Genomic DNA, 18,822 nt, shown 5'->3' on the forward strand with positions numbered 1-18,822 from the left:
GCAACTCATTTTTTTTTATTTTTTTTTTCTTTTCTTTTCCTCTGATTTGTTGATGCTTATTCAAGAAAACTACAGTCAGCACCCACATAGGCAGTCACTCCCTTGTGCAGCTGCTTGAGCTCTGACCCTCTGCTAGGAGGTGTCATGCAGCTGGAGGTTGAGAGAAGCTACTTCCTTATGCCAAATCATAGGGCCCCTACATCAGTTGGCTGAGATATGAAGAAAAATATTTCTATTAGAAAGCCATTTCTGAACACAGAACAAAATAATGATAAAGTTGTTGCACTTGTACTAATTGCTTGCTGACAATGTGCAATCAGTAGCTGACCTAACCCCTATTTTAATATTTTCTAATAGTTCTACTGCAGTTGTCTCCTTTCTTATATCTTGTTGGTAAACAGAACATCTAAATACTGTGCAAAAAGTTGTAGATCAAAAACCGTGATCTGATGTAATGTACAGAACATTAACATGCAATGGAATAACAAAGTAACTGTAGCAAATGAAGAAGTAAACAATCAAAATGTACAATTACTGAGGGGAATAGAGAAATTGCTAGCTTCTATTGAAAGTTCATACTGACTATCCCTCTAGAACTTGGAGATCTGAAAAACAGCCTATCTTTAATAACTACTTTTTGCAATTTTTAACAGAAACCTACCACTTTTTTTCAGTTGGCATCAGTTAAAATAACTTTATGATTCATAACAAAATGAACTGAGACTTGATTATTTAAATTACCCTGTGAATAAGAAGCACACTTTTGGTGGGGTAATTCCACTGGAAAACAGACCCCAGCTAAACTGGAGCACTTTGCTGGATTTTATGATGTTGTCAGCTGTGACCCAGCATTATTTCATGTTACAAGGAGGGCTCAATCCAAACAGTCTCCCCACTAAGCTGTTTTCCTTTAGAATTTGTTTTTTTTAGTGGTGGATGTTAGTTATGAAATAATTTTCCTGTCTCATTGTAGTGCTGATTGTTCTTATTAGCATGTGTACTCCCTCAGACAATCTTATGCTTCTGGGAAGACAATTTGTTGAAAGCTTCATGCATTCCTTTATTGGAATCTTGTGTCTTCAGTGGAGATTTATGTTTGCAATTTGCTTTATGCAGATAAGTAAGAAATGGGGTATTTGTGTGTACACAGTAACTAGTCTTCAGAATTTTGTACTGTGTAAAAGCACAGTAAGACCTGATTCGTATCTTCTTTGGTTGGACAGCAACATTCTGTGCATTATTTTTAACTGCTCAAGGCAAACATTTAAAAGTTTCACTAATAAATGTTTGTTTGAGAGTCAGCGTGTATAACAGTTTGTTCTTGACTTTGGGGGCTCAGTTTAGAAAACTGTTCAGTAAATTTTTTGCCAAACTGTTAAGAGACATTAAAATGAGGCACCAACTGGCCTCCCATTCTGTTATGTCAGCAGGACAGGTTGGGAAAGCTGTGGATGGGAATCTTGCCTTCTGTGGTTTTGTATTTCATGCCCCAGGCTCCCTTCTGCACAGGTCTATGTGGGGGTACAGCCCTCTGGGAGTGCCACAGCCCTCAGTGCAACACTTACAGGCTGAACATAGTAGTTTCTAGTGAGCCTGTGCACGTTGTTTGAATCACTGAAAGGACTGTAGGAGCAAAATTCAGCAGCTATTTCTTCAGACTCTTGGTGGTCATACAGCATAACACTGTGACGTGTTAGTGTTAACATTTGCAATGTAGTAGGGTTTTTCAACTTATATGATGGCTTTCTTCCTGATTCAGAATAATCTGAATATGAAATTTTACTATTAATTTTATAATGGCATGAGATGTTTTCATAAAAACTGGGACTCCACTAATATATAATCAGTCTGGAGAGAGCACTGGCTGTACATCCCTGAGTGTTTTATTATAATAGATATCTATCTGTCTGTATTTAATGATGAAGTGAATGTCTCAGAGAAATCATTTAAATTAATGCTATCTCAAATCATCATTCAGTATGACCCTCCAAAAGATTTAACGCTATTCATTTCCATTGTGTAATGGAGAATAATAACTAAGTGAAATGTCTCAGTAAAAAATATAGGAGTATATAAATTACAACATAAAAATTTACCTTCGTTCTGATTTTAAGCAAAATATTTTAGTTTTGTATTTTAGTTTAGTTTAGTATTTGTTTTTCCTAAGACAGATAAGAAAGTTATTGTTTGTAAAAACGTAGTGTGTAAGAAAAAAAGATAAATCACATGGAATGTTTTGTTGCCTTAATCAATGCACACTTGAAGACTACAAAAAGAAGTCTGAAATCATCATTGCGATAACATGATTTCTAACTCAACATTTGTGTGGTAAGATTGTGTTGGTGAAAATTAAAACTCTTTGGAGAAATTTAGTGAGATAGCTTAGTCCCTGATCAGCTTTCACGTAGCTAGTGCTAATATGTTTAGGTAGTTTAATTTTTGTACCCTATGGAACAAAAAATGCTGCAACTAAATGACATTATCTCAAGCTGTCAGAATGTGCAAAATGAAAAGTAATGACTAAATGCTGGATGTGGCACTTTTATTTAGAGGACAAAAAACAAAAACAAGCTAAGGTCAACAAATTTTGCTTAAACCCAACCATGATTATTACCAGATGAAACTAATTAGTTCCATGATTCTTACTTCATTAAGCATGTTTCAGAGAGACTTCTGATGAGAGACCATGTGGAGGAGAAGGCTGGCTTGTGTGCTCAGTTCAGTTTTGAGTTCCCTGTAAATCTTTGTGAACAGCGTAAGAAAGCATTAATTTAAACAGCTAGCCAGTAATTGAGATACATATTGAATTACTCTGAAGACAAAGTCAGAGGCACATCTAGCACATCTATGCCATCTCATGGGAGCTTCATACTGAGCAACTTTATTGGCACAGTGTAGCACTGAGCCAAACTGAATTTCTTTCATAGATGAGTCTGAGATCCTTAAGTGAATGAAAAAACGAATGAGGGAGGACAAAAAATTAGTGCTGGCTTACAGCCTTGTTTCTTTCTTGCTTTTCTCACTGCTTCATTGTGTTCTGATTGAACAGTCTGGCTCCTTCATGATCTCAAGGCCGTATCTTCACAGGAACCTGTCTTAACATTGCCTATAAATCCATTATGACAAGATTTATCATGAGACTGAGTTGGCTGTACTGCTAGATGATTTTACTAGGTCAAGCGTCTCAGAGAGAGAGATCAAAAGTCCATGCTAAAGCATGGTACTGGGATGTAGAATAGTGGGGGTTCTTTGTAAGTAATCACACAGAATGGAACTTCTGTCCTTGCATGTATTTTTCTGTAAATTGGGTGACTAGCTAGATAGACTGGAAGTTATCTTCAGTAATGTCCTCTGTGAGAGTTAAAATTGTGACTCAGAACAAGCATTTCAATCTTTAAATGCTTATAACAAGTGTTATGCTCAATGATATGTAGGTATGCTTGATTTAAAGCTCTACATGCAGTCTTAGTTCAGTGGTTACATATGTTTTGAATTACAGTTTATGACTCAGAGAAGCAGCACAGAATTTTTAGTGTTCTGGACAAATTAGAGGATTTTCTTTAGAAAGCTCTAGTGTGATGTCCAAAGTAGCTGGTGATTTTATTACATCAATAAAATTACTTTGTAACAAGAATCAATTTATACCTCTTTCCTAAGCAGTCTAAATGACGTTTGGTGGTATTAAGATTATACAAATGACTGACCTGTATTAAGGTCACTTAGAGCCCAGAACTTTATTCACACACAATCACTAGGTCACTGGAAGAATAGTAACTCAGGATTCAAAACTCAGAAGGCAGAAGTGTAGCTATGGATTTATGTTTTTGCTTCTTTCCTTTTAAAGCTCCATGCAAGTTTCTCTTATTGTCGACTTCCCTTATCATCTCTCTATCTGACCACCTGGGCATGAGGAAAGAGACGTTTGTTTTGGCAAGACAAGTCTGCCCAGGGGTCAAAAGGATGGGTCAGAAATGGCATCACAAGGCTTACTCCTTGTGTTTTCTCTATGTATGTGTCACAGGCAAATGCTTTTCCTGCATAGCGTGCTATCTGAATGTGAACTTAAACGGATCACAGCTAAAGGTAATATTTCAACAAACATCCTTAGTTTGGAAACAGTGGTTTCTAATTACAAAGCTTTTTCTTTAACACAGTGGTCATGGAAGAACTGGAGGAAAAAAACCTCACTCCCACTAAAAACACAGAACATGACTCAGATTAAATTACTGAGATATTTTTGTCTGCATGTGTGTATGTGTGCTTCTCTATTCCTTCATGTTCTGAAATGGTGTGACAAGGAGACACAGTGCTTTCCTGGGCATCTGTGCTAAATGAACACTGTAGAAGAGGTTTCCCTGGCAACGCAAACCATATGTAATAGCTCAAAATAGCTTTTCTCCAGCTCCTAGGATTTCTTAGTGGTTTGCTTATGATTTCCATTTAAATCAAGGTATGTTTTCACTGTTCAAAAAGGTTCATTTTCTCAACTTCTATTAAAATGAACAGGCTTTGAAAATGCTTGTCTTGCAAGAGTGCCTCCCTTGCTCTTGACTTCTAATTAATGAGGTAAACTCAAGCATAGCAAATGGTGACAGCGGCTCTTCACTTTGTCAAATGTATTCCTTTTGTGTTTACTCTTCAAAATGTTTTATTTTAGCTGTGCTGGTGGTCACTATTGCTGTTGCAATATAAAACTCCTAGTTAAAGAAGTAGTCTGACTTTTGTGCTATAATTCTGGTAGCTATATTTGTTATATGGTATTATCATGAGAATTACATAGTATAATGCATCAGTTGTAATGTACACATTTAATGTTTGCAGGTTACTAGCAGGTATCAGGCAAATTATGGTGCTTGAAAACACCGATCAGTTATTACTATGTTGATAAGAAAATAGGTATCCAAGGTTATCTTCCATATGAACATGCAGTGGTACCAAGAGGCTACACTGTTTCCCTGCATTTTTGTAAGAAGCAAATCTAAGGTAGAATCAGTGGATGTTGATTGTGAGTTTCTAACACAGCTACTCTTAACGTCCTACATTTTACAAGTTAGAAGCAGACTTGGAGAGCTTGCTTTTGGTTAAATCCATTGTTAGTACTTGGGAAAGATTCTTGTCCTACAATTCTCAAAATATGCATAGCAGAACCAAAGACAGATTGAGGAATCATTCTTTTCCAGTGAAAGTTTGTTTAGCCTAAGTATGCTTTAGCTGATGAAATAATGAAGAAAACAACTGACTGTTCTGATTTGTGCTGTTTCATTTCTAAGTAAGGTATCCTTGTGTATCTGTGTCCTTTGTCTTGACAAAATGTTTTTAAAGTGGAGTCATATATATACCATATTGTATGTTCTAAATTCATACGAATAGGTCCATCACATGCTTTTAGTAATCTTTTTGCCTGTGAGCAGAAGACAAAATTTTAGTGAATTATCCTGATTCATCTTATAAAATGAAAACAGTTACTAGAATGAAGCGTAAGATGATTTATGCTAGTAATTAGTGGACGGGCAGAATTGTTGGAATGATCCAGGCCACAGGTTCTTATTCTGTCTATTCTAATTAGCTTTGAATTGAATTTTGCCTGTTAAGCATTTCCAAGGAAAGGGGGGAGGAGGAGCACTAGGAGATTTATCAGAGCTGAGTGGTGGAGTCTGGGGGAAGAGTCACTGATGTGGGGCCTGATTACACACAGGAAGAAACTTTCACGGTTTTGTTTTAGCGATTTTTGAGATGACTTCCTATACTCCCTTTAAGCTCGTTCAGTAAATTTGTACTTCCGCATTTCTGTATTTATTTATCTTGCATACCTACAGATATTATACACAAGGCATATTCTTTATTATATCACCTGATAGAGTTATTCTTAATATATAGTATCATTTTTTTTTTAGCTGAATGAATTGGTATGCATTGGGCTAACTCTAGCTGATTTACTGCAGCAAAGAAATCTTTTTATTTCTTTAAATTGCAAGTATCTTTTTTGTGCATGTGTCTGAGTTGTTTACTTTGAACTATGAGAGTAAATTGTTCATTTATTTTACATTTCTGTCTATAATTTTCCAATCAAGCAAACTACTCTTTTCCAAGAACGCTTCAATAATCATACAATTTCCTGTTGATTTCACAGTTGCACATGTTTAGTATGTCTGTAGAACATGCTCTGCATTGGTCACATGTGTTTAATCATCTCCTTAACTTTTTCTGGAGACATTAGGAAGAGACTTTAAGAGCAGTAATAAGTCTCTAAGAAATAATTTAGCAGCTGTCTTTGCTGAGAGCAGGCTGCATGGAGAAGAAATGAGAAGATAATTGAATCATAAGGAAATTGGCTTGAAATTGATAGAATTGTCATAGTTTCTTAAATTACTATTAAATGGTATTTTTTCCCTTGTCTGTAATAATTCATCTTTGAAAGCTATTCATGTTAAGTGTAAGCCTGTGTTTCAACCTCCTCCAAAGATGTTGCAGTAGAAGGAGAAAATAGCCATAAAATCTGCTGAGGAAGCTTTTGAGACATTGATTCTCATTTCTGTACCAGGGGATCCTATACGAGGCAGTAGCATTTGTTTAGTCCAAATGACTTCAGGAGTCACTGTTCATTACATTCTCACATTGCCTGAAAAGTCCTGTCCTTCCTTGCAGTTTAAGAACTTTAAGGTGAAAGGTAAATCTGCTTTTTGATTTCAGTCTTGCATGAAATGTTACTAGAACTAGTTACTAGTTACTAGAACTTCACAAATGTTCTACTTTAGCAAACAGGAGATGTCACAAGAAAATTTTCTCAGTACTCTCATCTATTTAAAAAAACAAACAAACAAACAAACAAAAAATTGTGAGAGACTACAGTAAAATACTATCAAAACTCAGCTTAGCTTCACTAATTGTCTCTGCTGTATGTGCCTTTTCTCAGTTCATAAGTAAAACTGAAGTAACGTTTGGCCCCAGCAGATGTAGCATCTCATTCTTGCCAATGGACTGTTCTTCCAGTATTACTGCCGAGGGTGCCATCCTCTTTCCCCAGCTGCAAACCTTTCTTGCACTGCACTACAATATTGAAGTGCCACATAATGTGTATATCCATCGCTTCTGAGAGGATATTGGTTACAATATCTTAAATAATCCATTTCCAGTGTTCCAAGCTTCAAATTTGTATTTTGACCTTTATTAAAGCATATCTTTAGTAGACAATTAGTTTCTGCTTTTCCCTGAGGTTGTAATGAAGCATTTTGGCTATCCATAGCAGACTGGTATAAAATTATCTTTTTAACACATATTGCACATAAGGTAACATACAAAGTATTAAAGAAACTGCAAAATTCTGTATTTAAAACAAACAAAACAAAAAAAAATGCCAAAGAAGTTTTTTCTTAGCTTCTATTTAGGATCATATTTAAGTATTATCTCAGAACACTGGTGTATGGGAAATTGGTAATCACAGCCTGAACCTCTGATTAATCAGCTGAGGCAAGTGTTGGGTCAGCTGTGGGAGCACAGGTGGGAGCAATTTAGCTGTGCTCCTGGAAGGGATGGAGCTTGACTCCATCTCCTCTAGACCTCATTTAAGGGCTGACCACCACTAAGGCAGCATCTCTTGGAGATTATTCCTTGGTGGAGATTGCCTCAGCAGTTCCCAGCAGTCTGATGGCTTCCATTGGGTGAGTTTGCCTGTTAATAACCTTTTGGGTATTTACAACTACCATCTTTTCGTTATTTGTCACTGTACAACTGGAGATGTTATCCGATAAAAATAAGATGATTTGTTGGAAGTACTGTATCTAGAGACAAAGAACTGCAAAAACGTACAGATGGTTAGGGAATATGACTTGGTGCAGAGCTCACGTGAGTCACAAGCTCAGCAGTTGCCCAGCCTGGAGAAGAGGAGGCTGAGGGGAGGCCTCATGGCACCCTACAGATCCTCACAGGGCAGTGCTGAGCTCTGCTTGCTGGTGACAGTGATGGGGCTAAAGGAACAGCATGGAGGTGCATCAGGGAAGGTTCAGGCTGGTGGTCAGGAAGAGGTTCTGCACCAGAGAGCAGTGGGCATGGATCCAAGCTGCCAGAGCTCAAGGAGCTCTTGGACAGTGCTCTCAGACATTGGTTTTTGGATTCTGGGTTAGGGCCAGGAGCTTAACTCAATGGCCCTTGTGGGTCTCTTCCCATTTGGGATATTCTGTGATTCTGTGGCTTGTTTGATGTCTTCTGAGATACTGCAACAAATAAAAGGGTATTTTTTTTTATTTCATGTACCTTTTATTGCACTGTAATGTGAGCCAAGGCTATTATCTGCTAATGGAAATAAGAATTGTAGGGGATAATATGCGAAATAGTTTTGTGTATATGTGTATGTATTTATGTATATGTCAGCGATAGTAAGGCAAATCGTTAGTTATTTCCATATTGTTGGCAAAGAAAAATATGACAGATGAATTTTCACATCTTACACAGAATGAACTGTCAAAATAATTGATCATAAATAGTAACTACAGAAAATGCATTGCCTCTGTTAAGAAGGTGCTCCTCCTAAATATCTGTTTCTGTGTACACCCATCAGCACCAGCTGCTTGGATTATGACATCAAAAGAGTGTAGTAAAATTAATTTGAAGTATGTTGTGTCTCAGGAGGAAAATTAGAAAGCATATATCTTTACCAAAACTGGAGCTGGTCAACCAAGTGGATTTGTGAGCAGTTTTTCAGCCATAGAATTACAAGAAGTGCATAAAAGAATGGAAACTACATTCATTATTGAAATTCCACTGCCTTGGGCAACTGGGAATAGAGGTACCCACACACTTTTCCAGCTTACATTGTCTTCAATAGTATACTTAGAGAATCATAACATACCTTTCAGCAAATGTGCATAAATTGATGTGGCAACATAGCATAGTGTAAATAATTAATAAGTATACTTCTTGCACCATCAGATCAATACAGTCATGTCTGTGAGTCTAGAATTTATCAAGCAAAGTAATCAAGGTAGTTTAATATCATGGTTTTTTCCTATTAGGAGGAATTAATGCCTTTTTAATTTCTTTGCACAAGTACTTTTCCATTTATTGCACACGAGACAAAGTTTTTGTTGATCACCAAACAAAACAGTGAAATCCCTGGGATTTTCTCTGATATATCTGGGCTGCTTCTAGACCATTTTCTTTGAAAGAATTAGGAGTTCTTGAAGGAATTTTGATATCCCCAATGGAAAAACTTGAACTTAATCAAATTCCAGATAGTTAGAAGAGTTCTAAAATGGTGAAGACTAGGTTAAGTAAGCAGTAGGCCCATGCCTTTTGGACCAGAAGCAATTCACAGCCTATTTCCCATGTATTGTTTCAGAGCTCCTACTTCCTTTCAGCCAAACCTGAAATATTTTATGTTTTTTACTCTCCATTTGCTTGCCCATGTTTTGCAGGTCTAGTCTTATGACTATCCTACTAACCCCATATTTTTTTATAGTGAAAAATATATTGTACAAATAAACAAAATAACTTGGCATCTGTTCAGGTTTTAACTGGTTTCTCTGTTTTTCACTTTTGTAAAGCTCCTCATTCAAGAAGTTGGTTGGTGAGAATCAGCCTAGGCCAATAAAATCTGTACTTCTCCAGAAGTACAGTTTTAACCTTCCTAAGGATCTTTTAGCAGGACAAGGACCATCATTAAAAATGCTTCCAGAATATGTCCGATACCTTCAAAGTGTGTTATCCTAGCAGCAAGACAGTCCCCAGGCACACTGGGAAGTTTATCCTAACCTTGTGTCAATGAGCAGTTTATTTATCTGTTCTGCATGTAGCGTTTATTGGTTGGTTACATCTTAATCAGGTATCATTACTGAAAAAATAATGTGTTCTCATCCCTTAAATTCTCGTTTTCTTTGTCAGTCATTTGTCAGGGGCTAGTATTCAGGAAGAAACCTGTGGATCAGAAAGGTTTCTTTAGATTTTAGGCTATTTATTTTGGGTACAGGAACACCAAAAAGACTGAAGAAAACAGGATTAAGTGTACTCAGGGTAGAATATACAAAATGGATCAGTTCTTTGGAACTTTACTTACCTTTTCTCCTTAATAAACAACCCATATTTCATCAAACTCACATATCCTGTCTGTATCAGATAAGTCAGTAAGTTCTGAGGTTTCTGGAGAGAGACATCTCAGTTTATTTTGAAGAAATAAGGAATATTCTTCTGTTTCCTCAGCTTTGTTTTGGTAGAATGAATTGTGTTGCTAGAAAAAATTCTGCACATATCCTGTTTAAGACTGAAGTGTTGGCCTGAATACCTAACCTTTCCCGCTATTTTGAACGTCCAAATGACAGGTAGGAGTATGTTCAGCTTGTCATGCTTTCAAATCCAGCTAAAAATGGAACTTCTGCAGGCAGAGGTAAAATGACTGGATAAGGGTCAGTGCTCAGAAGAAAAGATTCCTTTCACAGAATAAAAGGGAAATTTGTTTGAAGTCATTTTTTGTATCCTCAGGTGCGAATGCAAAAGAGGATATGGATGCAATAATTTCATGGTTCATTATTCATTGACTTTCGTAGTGTGAGAAGATGCAGTTAAGGGAACTTCCAAATGCCTGATTTTCTACCCAAGTGATTAGTGTATTAATTCTTGTATGTCTTGTGTAGGGTGCTACAGAAGAAGTGAAAGACAGATAATTTGCTTACATATATATCTTCTGATATATATGTAAAAAATTGGAGCTAGGTTATAGCATCTTTAAGAACATATTTTAATTCCTTGAGATAAAATTTTGATTGGAGTGAAACACATGGTGGCAATTGACTATTATAACCATGTCTTATTAAGTCAACGTTTTAAAACATTTGTTAAGAATTCCTTTATCCTACAACATGCATAACATGTTTTTATTGATAACTTTACAGAAAACACACAGGACCATAGCAATAGTTTATGATGCACATTCTCAAAACTCTTCTAAAATCTGAAAATGTAAACAACTCAACAGTAGAACTTAAATAAATTGGAAGGAATATGAAGGAACAACATTTCATGAGGTATCAGCAGAAAGTTTTTATATAGCTGGAGAAAATGTCACATCTCATTTTAGGTGACAGTGCCTCAGTACCTTCCAAACTGAATTCATTATGCTTTTTTAAACTTTCTTCATCAGATAATGGTCTTATCTTCATTATGTGTTGTTCTTTCTTTTTTTTCAAACCAAAACTACTTTCTTTCTAAGATGTGCCTATGTTTGCTTTTTTTTTTTTTTCCCTAGGAAATATGTAATGTTATTTGAAGTAAGTTATGCCAACAGTATGTTTTTTACCAATTACAAACTAGTACATGAGTGAGCATACAAATTATCACATTCCTATCTCATTGATTCTGTTTTGTAATGATTTTTACATAGCATCCATTAAAACTGTTTTCAAAATGACATTTTGGAAGGCATTATTTCTGTTCAATCTGCAAATGTTCCCCATACCAGATGTACAACTTGAAAAACAACAACTGCCAAAAATACACAAACTGTCAGCTCTGCTTTACTGAGAGAAGCTATAACTTCAGTTAAGATGGATTTCTATTTAAGTACAATATAAATATCTGAAATTATTCCTAAAGACTTGATGGCTATCTCGTCTAATGGTACAAATAATTGCATTGTAAATGCATTATTTGAGTCCAAGTAGGAATAAAAGAGAGGTAAATTTGTTGTTGTAGGAGCTATTACTGCTGACATCAGTTCTAAAAACATCATCAATCTAAATGGTGTGTTTAACCAAATAACTTGTGCTCGTGTTTTCTTCACTCTACTATCCTCTTAAAAATAGCTCTTCCTTTGTTCTTAGACCTCTAAGGTGGCACAGCTGCAATATCTTTTAACCTGACCTTACAGAAAATATTTGTCCCTTGGTGTGCTAAACAAGCTGTGAAAGTAATGTTACTGCAAAGAAACCTTCAAAAAAGCAAGTAATGATGCTTTCTTTCCACTTAGTTCAAGGTTAATTATAGTTGTCAAGGAGGCACTAATAAAAGGCAGTGAAGAATTTGACAAACCACACAGACTGTGCATCTCCAGCAGTTCTCATTTGTCAAAGTTGCACCCATTGACAAAGTCAGAATGAGGACAGTGTTTCAGAAGGCTCATTTCTTCATTGTCTTTACACATAGTAAGTCAAGACAAAGAATTAGCATGTCATAAACTGCAATAGGAAATAATTGACGAGCTGGTGGATTTTATCTTTCTGGAATTTGTGAAATGACATATCGAGCCTTTACATTTCACAATCTTTTTAATGTGAATGCATTTCTATTTGTATGAACGTGGGTGTGCACATACATAAAGTGAGATTAATGCAGCAAAGAACTCTGCTTAAACAAAGACAGTTTTAGGGAATAACTTGGATAAAAGTACTGCTTTTGAAGTGCAGACTTTAAAACTCCTACCTTTCTGCAGATTCATCTGAATTTTCCTCTGTGATCATCTGCAGCTCCTGTGGGGTTTTACTTGAATCTTCCTTGACACAGTTTTCCTCTGTGTTTGCTTTGGGAATATCTTCATTTGATCGAAGCTGTTCTATGAGGTTTTGTTGATGCCAGGTTTGAATCGATCGGTGGTGTGCTGGATTTGGACCGGGCACAGGCGCCAGTATATTGTGGTGGACAGGACTGCTGTTTTTCTTCAGCCCATTTCTGTCCCGAGAGTGGTTCTTCAACCTGTTCTGCACCGGTGTCCCTCTGTGCTCATATCCTTCCTGCTGGTGGCAGCCCCCCGTGCCTCCGGAGCTCTGTGAAGGGTGGCTGAACCACCTCCAGCGGAGCCTCAGGATCTGCTTCACATCAAACTCTTTCTTTCCAGATACTGACATTATTTCAGGAAGGAAAAAAAAAAAAAAAAAAAAAAAAGAAAAAGAAAAAAAAAAAAAAAAGGAAAAAAAAAAAAACCACGACAAAAGCCTATTCTTCTAGAAAGGAAATGGATTCTTTGTTATCTCTTGTGTTTTAACTCCTCTTCTTAAGAAAAGACAACAAAAGAACAAATACCGGTAGCTTGCTCTCTCTCCTGATTAATATACTGCAAGCTCTTAGAGCCGATGCTAAGCTGCTGCTAACTGTATAGGTGGGAATCCATACTGACAGGATGATGAGGTCAGACCTTAAACAAGTAAATCAGCTTAGCACAGGAAAGCAGCAACCATAACAGTACCCAGCTGCTAGGCTTACACACAGCACTATAGCACAGCTCCCTAATATATAACCTAGCCTCACATGATCCTGAGGGATTCTAAGCTGCAACTTAAGATGCTGAAGAGCACATACAAATAAAGTGACAAGACTTTCTATCTCACGGCATTTTCCATTGCTAATCAGCAATGCTGCATTTCACAGAAGATTTATGGAGAATTCTTTTATAGTCTCCTTGCACAGATTTTTGGTAAGGACTCACTGTGAAACTATCCTGCAGTTCATGTGTTTCCTTAAGAGGTTTGCATTTGTTTCTCTTGCTGTGTAAAATTACTAGAAATGGCCTCAGTGTGGTAGCACTTACCTAAAGGAAAGAGGCAGCATTTCAATATGCTGCGCAGAACTATGTATTTTCTCACCTACAGATAGATTTCTTGTCTTGATTACAGGGGTATGAAAGCAGAGAGAGAGAGCTCATAAAATCAGAGATGTGCTCCCTGAATGACTGTATCTGTGAAAAACACAGCTTCCTGGCTAAGTGCCTGTGTAAACACCCCTTGTCGTCCTCTTCTTAATTTCTCACGGACAATGAAAAGAGTGTGATTTTTTTATTTCCATTTTTTTTTTAAAGCATCTTTATTTTTACAATGCACAGCATGTTTCCAGCAGATTTATTAGATGACATATTCATTCTCATCCTTTCATCAACAGGCAGGGCTGTGAGAACTATTCTCTGTGTGTTCTGAAATAATGTACACACGCTGCAAGCACGTTCAAATTAAATAAATAAGTGGGATTTTTATTTCTTATGTTACATTCCCCACAGCGTGCTGTTGATGATGTAGTTATCTGTAAGCAGTGTGCAGAAACAAGAAAATGTAAAGCAGTTGCTAAGACAGGATCCAGAATTAAAGGAGGGTGCCCCTCTCCATTACATTTACATCCCTTTTTCAGACCTTCTTTTTGACTTGTGTTGTGATGGTTTTTCTCTTTCCTAAGCTCCGCTGATGGGGTTTTGAACCTTCAGGTACTGAAGTCCTCCTCTTTGGCCGTGTGTAATGCAAACAGTGAAATGTGAAGTAGGGTTTTGTAAAGAATCAGCAAATTTAGATAATAGAGCTAAGAAACCATCAGCTCTTATTCTGGGCTGCCAGGTTCCTACCCTATTCATGAGATTCAAGCAAATGGTATCAAATGATATGCAATCTCATGAAATGGATGGATGTGAGATAGATAAGTTCCAGGACAAAAGTAGAACTGTAAAATAGTTGGAGAAAATTGTAATTTAGATGCATAGAGGGATAGAAGTGACTTTTTGCAAAAGAAATTATGAGAAAAAGTTTGCCATAAAAGGCAAGATGGGAAAATCTGAAAAGAGAGGACATTTGAGAGACTTACCTGATACATCTTTATTACTGTACAGAATCATAGAATAGTTTGTGTTGAAAGGGACCCTTAAAGGTCACCTATTTCAACTTTCTTGCAGTGAACAGGGACCCCTACAACCCTATTGGGTTGTTCAGAGCCCAGTCCAGGCTGACCTTGCATGTCTCCAAGGGCAGGGCTTCCACCATCTCTCTGGACAATCTGTTCCAGAGCAACAAGCTTTTTTTCCGTATATCCAGTCTAAACATTGAGGCTAAACTGTTACATCAGAATGTACTTTTAATTATGGCAAGAGGGCAGGTGTTACTGGTGGACAGAACATGCAAAATTAGGTTGCGGATAAGTGTCTTTTCTTCTGTGAAAAAATAACATACTCCTACTTGTGCGAGTTAAAGTAGAGGTCCTTGCTAGCCTCAGCATAAATGCTCCAAGTGCTGACCCCACTTCTCTGCTATGGGTTACTGCTCTCACAGTAGCTGCCAGAACTCACTTGTGTGCCTGAGCTGCATGAACATTCAGTGAAGGAGGGCCAGTTTGTGCTCTGACATGAGCCTCTTGAGCAAAGCAGGTCTGGTGCCACTGTTGTTTCTGGCACTGTGATTTGCATATGTGCAAAGACTGCCACTTTATCATATATGGGCATCCCAAACTGTGCCATCCACTATTGAAGTAATGCTCTACCACTAATACAGACTGTATTCTTGACTAACGTTTACTTAAGAATATTATGAAAGAAGGATGTCTGTGTTAGAATATTGGGCAGAAAGTGTTGTTACTGGAACACTTAATGTTTAAGGTTCTGGGTTTTGTGGGTTTTTTTGTTGTTGTTGGTTTTTTTTTTGTTGTTGTTGATTTTGATGTTGCTTTTTGGCATTACAACTATATATTATTGGATTTAATATTACTTGGCCTTTCAGTTTTAGCCTACATGCTTATGAATGTTCTACTGCTCACTTTTATAAAAGTAATATGTAATGGTATTTGTATATATTCCTTAGGATTGCATCTACATTGGATTGGATTGCTGGACAATCCATTATCTATTTTAAGGAGAGTCTTACTGTACCACGTTAATATATTAATTCATGATAAAATCTTGTAAAGATGAACAGAAAACACAGTTCCTTGCTAACTAAATCAGGCCATTGAGACAACCAAAGCAGTTCTGATATTTCCACTTAGCAACAGCTCTGATATATTGAATCTATCATTTCTCATCATCTCACAAAGCTTCTGTTGGTTTCTTTTCCTTAAATCCTTTTGCTGATATAATCATAAGCCTATTACTTGGATTTGACTTGAGAATGGGGAAACAGAACTTTTGTTTGTAAATAACTCTGTTTCCTACTAACTCAGCACATGTTTTGGCAGATGTAAAGTGTATGTAGCTAAAATTGACTGCAGATTTCCTGAAGAGACTGTTTTGCTCAAAAAGTCAGCCTGAGTCAGCATGGAATATGTTTCAGGTAGGGTGTAAACAGATTATTCTTCACACAGCTTGTTACCATACTGGCTGAAACTTCAACATGCTGTAATAGAACAGTATAAGTGATTTAATAATCTAAAATTTCAGGCCTGAAATGATTAGATATAGGTTTGCTGTTTTCTGGGAACAGCACAAGTACTAGGAAAAATGCACTCTGTATTTTAGAAATACAGGAAACATCCCTTTTCCCCTGTGTTAACTCTGAGCAGCATGCAAACATCATAGCCCCTCAAAATACATGCAGAGCGGAATGCTGATGTATTTACAAGTTGAGAAGTGGCCTGTTTATACATATTTTAAGTTGTATGATTTTTTTTTGCTTATTCTCCAAGTATTCAACTAGTTCATTCTTCTCTCTCTTCCCATTATCTTTTGCAAGAGTATTTTCTGTAGAATCTGAAGAAAGGAAAGCTTTTCTGTTGTAAGATAACAGACCTGGATGGGTTGTTAGCAAGATGTATGCATGAATTAATTTCTTTGTCCTATTGCTGTAACCTTGATCTAGAAATAGGCAGCTGTGATCTAAATAACTTGTCTTCATTTCTGCTCATGTAAAGAAGCTAATCAAACTATTGGAGTTGTAGCTTTATACTGTGGAAATACAACCTGTTCTGTCGTCCATGTTACTGAGAGATGACCTCCTTTTAGACAGTAGCACTTTTGGTTTAGAAAAGCAGTTATTCCAAATAGAAACTGTAGTGAATACGTATTTCCATCATTTGTAATGTAGGTAGCTCTGTAAGTAGTGCCTCCTATTTATTTCCATGGAAACTACAGAAGATACAAAAAGCCCAGTAAAACTACTTGAAAGATAAAATTCTCAGCTACAATAAGATTTCAACATAGTCACCACCATTAGTTATGCTTGTTTGCCAGCAATGAACAAGAGCCGCACTCATATAAATCTGCACCAGTGGAGGTGACCCACTGTTGCTGTCACCACTGCTGAAACACACCACCCACCACCTCCCTGTGTTCACATCCACTGCTCAGTGTTGATGAATGCCAATGGATGCAATTTTTTCCACATGGAGGAGTTCAGTTCCACACTTTTACTTCATCATGGCTCTTACTTCCACGTAAGAAGCCATTTTGTCAAACTGCCCCTCTGCTGCCATCTGTAATACGACAACAGAATGTAATGGGATACTGATGGGGAGGTTCAGCCTCTACTGCCATATCACCAACATTCACCTCTGATGTCATGAGCCAGTATAATAAAATAGGAATTGTTACTTTCAGAGCAGCCACTGTAAATGTCATCAACTTAATTGCACGTTTCTTCCTATATAATCTTTTATATTACTTATAATCTGGATAAAATTGAAGGAATTATGAAAATGTGTTGTTCAGAACTGTGAAGGCATTCAAAACAACACCATGTTGTTTATCTAAGCCTATCAGACTGTGTAACAGGAGGCATAACCTTATCTTTTTCTCCCAAACTGTTATAGCATAATGCAGGTTGGAAGACACCTCAGAATCTCTCTAGTCCAAACTTCTGTCCTAAGACAAGAGCATCAGAACCCTTCTGGGAAACCTGTTCTAGTGCTTGAGCATCCTAATAGTGAAAATGTTTTCCTTTTAGTTGGCCAAACTTCTCCTGTTCTATTTAATGCAGACTGTCTGTTTTCCCTCCTCCTGTCATACTCTGTAAAGAGCCTGGCTCAGATTTCTTGATCTGGTAGTTACTGGATGATGCTGAACAAGCCCTGTTCCCCTCAGGCAAGCCATAGGGCAAGTGCTTTAGCCCACAGCCATCTTGGTGACTCTCTGCTGGACTCAGTTTGGTCTATTGCTGTCTTTCTTGTATTGGTTTTGGAGGGGGGATCTTAAGTAATAGAATGGTTGATGGAATTTTTGATTGCTGTTATTCTGCATAACAGCTATATATCAAACCAGGCGCTAATTCTCTGTAACTGGAAAAAGAATTGCGATAGCATTTTCAAGTAGAAAATATTTCAATTTTTTGCTCATTCACTAAGAATAACAACTCTTATTTACCAACCAATTATTATCATCAGATACTAAAGAGTACAGAAAGGATCTGGCATACCCTCCAAAAAGCCTAGTATTTAGATTTGACACTTGTCAGTATAAGTCTTTATCATATGTCATCTCAAAGCTTTGACAGAATAAGGACTTATGCCCAAGGTCAATCTTCCCTGGTAAGTTTTTGAGTCTGACTCTTGTTCACTGTCTCTTATAAAGTATTAAATGCTGTCTTTAATTTTAAGAGGGGGCCCTTGAGGCAGTTGCAACTCAGTGCAGTGTAGAATGTAATAATTCTTAGATACTTTTAGTGTTCAATCTCGCAAATGGCTTCTGGTACTCATGAAAGGCGTTATATGCTTCAGGAAAAGATCCTCAGAACATGGCCCTGCATGTCCTCCAAATCACTAACAGAGGTTTCAGAGTCCTTTGAATATTGATGGAAAAATTATCTGCCCTTGGGCAGGTTGTCATGGTTTTATGATGTTTAGGTATCAGTATTCCACGTCATAATGCCATATAGTGCACTGGGAGTTAAAGAGTTAATGTTCCAGTTCCAGGCACCTGTCTGGAAAAGAAGAACTACATACCCCAGAGGACTTTGTTTTCAGAGAGGGGATATAAGCTTTTGTAGATCACCTGACCTGCCCTTTTTCATCTCTCTCTCATCCCTGCTGCTCGACCCTAATGTGCATCTCACCTTTCCGCCTTTCGGACACTCTCAAAAATCAAGTAGTTTGATTTAATAGTTTCAAGTCTAATTATTTTGTGTAATAGCATTTTATCTTGCGTTCTGATACCATATTTAGTTAATT

The 18,822-nt window shown here is 37.1% G+C and overlaps 2 protein-coding genes across 3 annotated transcripts in view; one reads left to right on the forward strand and one right to left on the reverse strand.

The window, feature by feature from the left end:
- Positions 1-13,684, reverse strand: part of KLHL4 (kelch like family member 4) — a 33,080-nt gene extending 19,396 nt beyond the window's left edge. The window contains exon 1 of one of the 2 annotated variants that reach the window (XM_015860386.2): positions 12,406-13,684. In XM_015860386.2, coding sequence (XP_015715872.1) covers positions 12,406-12,827 — 422 coding nt within the window. In that variant the 5' untranslated portion in view covers positions 12,828-13,684. The remainder of the gene's footprint in view (positions 1-12,405) is intronic. The other variant, XM_015860385.2, reaches the window with a different exon arrangement.
- LOC107312724 overlaps positions 1-18,822 on the forward strand; it is a 279,152-nt gene that overhangs the window by 95,269 nt on the left and 165,061 nt on the right. The gene's annotated exons all lie outside the window — the stretch shown is intronic.

The sequence above is a fragment of the Coturnix japonica genome, chromosome 4, assembly GCF_001577835.2.
Source record: "Coturnix japonica isolate 7356 chromosome 4, Coturnix japonica 2.1, whole genome shotgun sequence".
Lineage (NCBI taxonomy): Eukaryota > Metazoa > Chordata > Aves > Galliformes > Phasianidae > Coturnix > Coturnix japonica.